The 4605-nt window shown below is 43.2% G+C and overlaps 1 protein-coding gene across 1 annotated transcript in view; it reads right to left on the reverse strand.

Moving 5' to 3' along the window:
• Positions 1-694: 694 nt before the first annotated feature.
• zbtb34 (zinc finger and BTB domain containing 34) overlaps positions 695-4605 on the reverse strand; it is a 10847-nt gene continuing 6936 nt past the window's right edge. Inside the window, exon 2 of the mRNA XM_032516639.1 lies at positions 695-3783. Coding sequence (XP_032372530.1) covers positions 2221-3783 — 1563 coding nt within the window. The 3' untranslated portion in view covers positions 695-2220. The remainder of the gene's footprint in view (positions 3784-4605) is intronic.

Below are 4605 nucleotides of genomic sequence, written 5' to 3' on the forward strand. Positions count from 1 at the left end.
CAAATAACTATTGTTATAGAAATCTGTTTGTTTTGTAACATGTTTCTGGATTTTTCTTTAAATATATATTGGCCGATATCTCAGCATATCGGATTTTTAAAGAACCAAATATTCGTAGTGGTATTGGCCTTAAAAATCTTTTATCGGTCAGGCTCTAATTCGGTGGAGTAAAAAAAAGGACTGCACATTAGACATAAGCAACAAAACAATATCCTCCTACCAAAATGCACACAAAGCAGATAGATTATATAAAAACTGTGAAATTATCAAACCCAATTCATTGACACAAATTCAGCGTGGACCAAAAAGGACAAAATAAAAGCATATAGCAGGTGCTCTTCAAAAAATCTTTAACAGCTTAAATAAACAGCTGGCTGGTAAATAAAAAAGCAGGTGAGCACAAAAGGGGCCTTCTAAGTGCCTTGTAACTACTGTGTATGCAGATTCCTTTAAATCTCCATGGAAAATAACCCTCTCTATATAGTAACACCACCCCTATCCCTGATCCACATGGTCTAAACAGTATAGATAAAATATGTTGTCATATGCATGACTTGTAGCCAATAGTATTCATGTGATTGCAGAGTCTCATCAAAGTTCACAACATTTTTACTTAGAGGAAAAATCACTGCTGTGAAGCTAGTACTACCCTAACCCGCCGCACTGCATCAGAATTATGACAGAAATCCCCCCCCCCACACTCACACACACACTAAACTCTGCAAAGTGCATCAATACTTTGGATCACCAGCTACCTCCGACAACATTTACCTCTTAGCCTTGGTCTAGCTATGCCGCATCTATGTCAACACCACAAAACAGGATTAACAAATAAGGAAAACTTGTTCCAAGTCTGCATTTGACCCCAACCAATGCAGGGAACAAAGAACCCAGACCAACCGTCCCGTCCTCAAAGGAAGGACAGAGGGAAGGAAAGAAAAGGAAACAAGTAAATAGCTCTTTCAAATAATGGAAGAAAAACCATGTCAAAATGGCTGAGATTCCTTTGTTCTTTCTGTTTTGCATATTATTCAGACTAGTATACTGTATTGATTTGTGTGAACAGCTGTTCCTACTGTGCTGAGTTGACAATGAGTACGCCTGTCTCCGTCAGACGCTGAGTATTAACCTAGAAGCCTACCTCAGGACAAAACAATTTACACATACAACAATAATTCAGTATAAGTCTCCACCAGAGTATAAAGGAATTACAAATGACTTCACTATATGGATGTAATTCACCCATTACATGGATGACAGCATCTTTACCCACGCCAACAGAGCAAGATCTCCAGTAGTGATGAGAGATAAAATTCTTAAGTGTTGTGTAGAACAAACGTTATAAGACAGATAAATATCTTGAAAAATATGCAGGGCCGTTTTCTGTCTCTATTGTCTGCATTTGCCAAAAACAAACACACAAGAAAGCTAGCAAATTTAATGTACTCCTTACATAGCACCTTCTAAAAAAAAATCACTTTAACCTGGCTGACCAAGAAACATTTGACAAGGACTATGTCCTTAATCCATACAATCAGCAAGGAATAGTTCCCCTAAGTATCAAGGCTTTACGTTGAGAGAATATTCTTTACAGGGTTTGGCAATAAGATACTGTACATACAACCTAAAACGGATTTCAAACGGTGAACACGTCTGTGCCTGGTAGGTTCTTGGCTATGAGGTAGAACCTGGTGAGTTTCATGTAAGTTAAAATACTGTCTGTTATGAGTATGTAGTTGCATTTATGAGGTATTGAACGGATATGTCACACAAAGCTTTGCACTGGCAGAAAAATCATTCCTTGTGAGTAAGTGACCTCCTGTGGCCACATGTGCAAAAACAGGTCAGGTAAAAAGGTGATATGACAAGCATCTTACCAGAGCTTTCACATTATCAATTATTGCAACATGCCTATATAACTCTGTAAATATGTTTTAAAAAACATGGAAAGATATAAAGAGAAATCAATGAGGGGGTCTTGATTATTGGGACCTCCTGAAAAATAGTAAGTTCTTACTCCCTTTGCTTGAAATAATCAAATCTCTATAAAGCACCCATTTGCTCTCTGCATTCAACATCTAACTTTCACAAAATGACAGAATCCCTTGACGCAAGAAATGTCTATAGTAGAGGGAGCTGATTCAAAAAGAAAAGAAAAAAAGTCCTATAAGTTGAGTTAAGATAAACATTTCTTAAAGCTTCTTAAACCTGAAGCAGGACCTAAAAATCACATCTTGAAGCTTGAGCCTCCTCTGGACTGCATTTTGAACTCTCCTCCATATCATTGGCAGGTGCCTCTTCTGCATATTGTGCCTCAAAGGCCATCCCCTCGGACGTATCCTCTTGGTCCTTCTGACCTGAGTTCCCCTCCGTCGTCTCTGGAGAGTCTATATGATTACTGCCCTCTGATGCGCCCATGTGCTTCTTCCTCAGGTGCTGGTTAAGGGTGCCCTGAAATGGGAAGCATTTGCCACAGATCTGACAGTGGAAGGGCTTGTTGTCCGTGTGGCCACGGATGTGGTACTCCAGCTGGTCTTTCCTTGTGTACTTCTTGCCACAGAATTTACAAACAAATGGGGTGATTCCCATGTGCAGGCGCATGTGGCGATCCAGGCTCCCTTTCTGATTGAAGGTCTTTCCACAGTAGATGCAAATAAGTCTCTCATTGTAGGGGTACCACTGGCTCCGTAGGCTACGCTCGCGCACATCGTTCTCCAACCCTGTGGGTCCCACTGCTGATTCGCCGTCATCGGAGCCTGGTTTGATATGACTCAGCACTCCCGCTGGGATGGCCAGGGGCCGCTTTGCCCTGGCTCGCCCACCTCTGTAGCCACTGAGCATGGAGCGGGAAGGGCTGGAGTTGGTAAGGTTGACAAAGCACGGTGAGGACAGCCCTGAGTAAGAATAGGCGGCAGACTGGATGACAGGACCATAAGATCCCACACTAACAGCCAATACCTGTTCTCCATCTACCAACTCTGTGTGGTAGCCATCGTCACCGGCTGAGGAGCTATCGGAGTATGTGGGCCTGTCCGTCTTCTCTATCTTCACATGCACATCTGTTACTTGCCCATCTTTGCCAATCAGTTCCACTTGCTCCGTTTCTCCATCCATGGGAGCATCAAGCTCTGACACACTATCACTACTGCCTCGGTCCGACTGGCCTTCCTCTTGCTGCTGTCGCCCCCGGCCTAGGCCTTTTCCTGCCAGCTCAAAGCGCGCTTCATGTCCTGCCTGATTCTGCCGGGAGTAGTAAGGGGGGGAGATCTGGGTAGGGTTTACAAAGAGGTTGCTGTCATTGACCCCATTGCCGCCGGCCTGTGAGTCGTCCTTCTCCGGGCTGCAGACACTAACTGGGAGGCTGATCTTGGAGTGGATGCTCTCCAGGATTTGGGTACACTTGTCAATGATGGCCTGCATCTGCAGAAAGCTGGCAGCAGTGAGGAAACTGATAATATCTTTGAGCTGCAGGGACATGTGACCTGTGTAGCAGAATGCAAGAAGCTGCTCAAACACTTCAGGGCTTTTGATGACCGAGATGGAAAGGCCACTCATGGTGCTGAGAGCTGAGTGGTCACGAAAGTAGGGTGAACTAGCTGCCAGCACAGCCTTGTGGGCTCGAAATGGCTGGCCCTGAATGTGAACAATTATGTCACACAACTTCCCTTGCAGCCGCAGCTCATTGAGCTGGGTCAGAACAGTGTTACTGAACTCCGGCACATCGAACTCGATGTAGCTGCCGTCGTCCATTTCTTGGATATGTTTCTCCAGTTTGTCGGCTGCCTGATGGTAAAAGGAGAAAAAAAAGAGGGAACCGTTAGGTGCGAAAACATTGCATTTGCAATGCAGCAATTTTACATTTTCACAGATAAAGAAAAACTTTTGTACTGTATACGCAAGACAAATGAGACAAGAGGCTGTTGAAAGCTGGAGTGTGGAACTTTTATCAACCCCTCTGACACTGTTGATGTTCTTAAGAAAAGCAGTGGGATTTCTAGTAACGCCACATCGCTGTAGTCTCTCCCCCTTCCTGCCTGTCAAGGTATTGGGTAATACAGGTAGACTGGCATGGCGTGTAACCAATCAAAGAGCCAGAATAAGCAGCTACGCTGTGTAGATCCGTAGGTGAGTGAGCAAGGTTGGTTGACAGAACTTTGTGTACTGCTAACGTAAAGAAGTTGTTCTATAGTTAAACTACTCTGAGTACAAAAAATCTGTATCGGCATTCTTCCGGTGCGCCAGCATGGGAATGTCGCCACAGACACCAAAACTCTGGTATACTAAGAAGGCAAGGCAGCTTTATTTGTATAGCACATTCCAGCAACAGGGCAATTCAAAGTGCTTTACATAAAAAGATTAAAATAGTAATAGTTACAGTGCAGTACAAGAAATTCAACATTAAAGACCAGTTACAAACAGTTAAACATATAAAGATAAAAATAGATTTTAGACTACGGCTAAACGATACTGTGTTTTAGCATTGACATTGCGATGTACACATGCGCGATTGTCACATTGCAGGACGCTAATCCTTTTTTGCTGCTTGATAGAAAATTAAACTTTCACCGTTCTCTTTTTACATGATTATTACCGTCCAACCCTTCC

The sequence above is a fragment of the Etheostoma spectabile genome, chromosome 5, assembly GCF_008692095.1.
Source record: "Etheostoma spectabile isolate EspeVRDwgs_2016 chromosome 5, UIUC_Espe_1.0, whole genome shotgun sequence".
Taxonomy (NCBI): domain Eukaryota; kingdom Metazoa; phylum Chordata; class Actinopteri; order Perciformes; family Percidae; genus Etheostoma; species Etheostoma spectabile.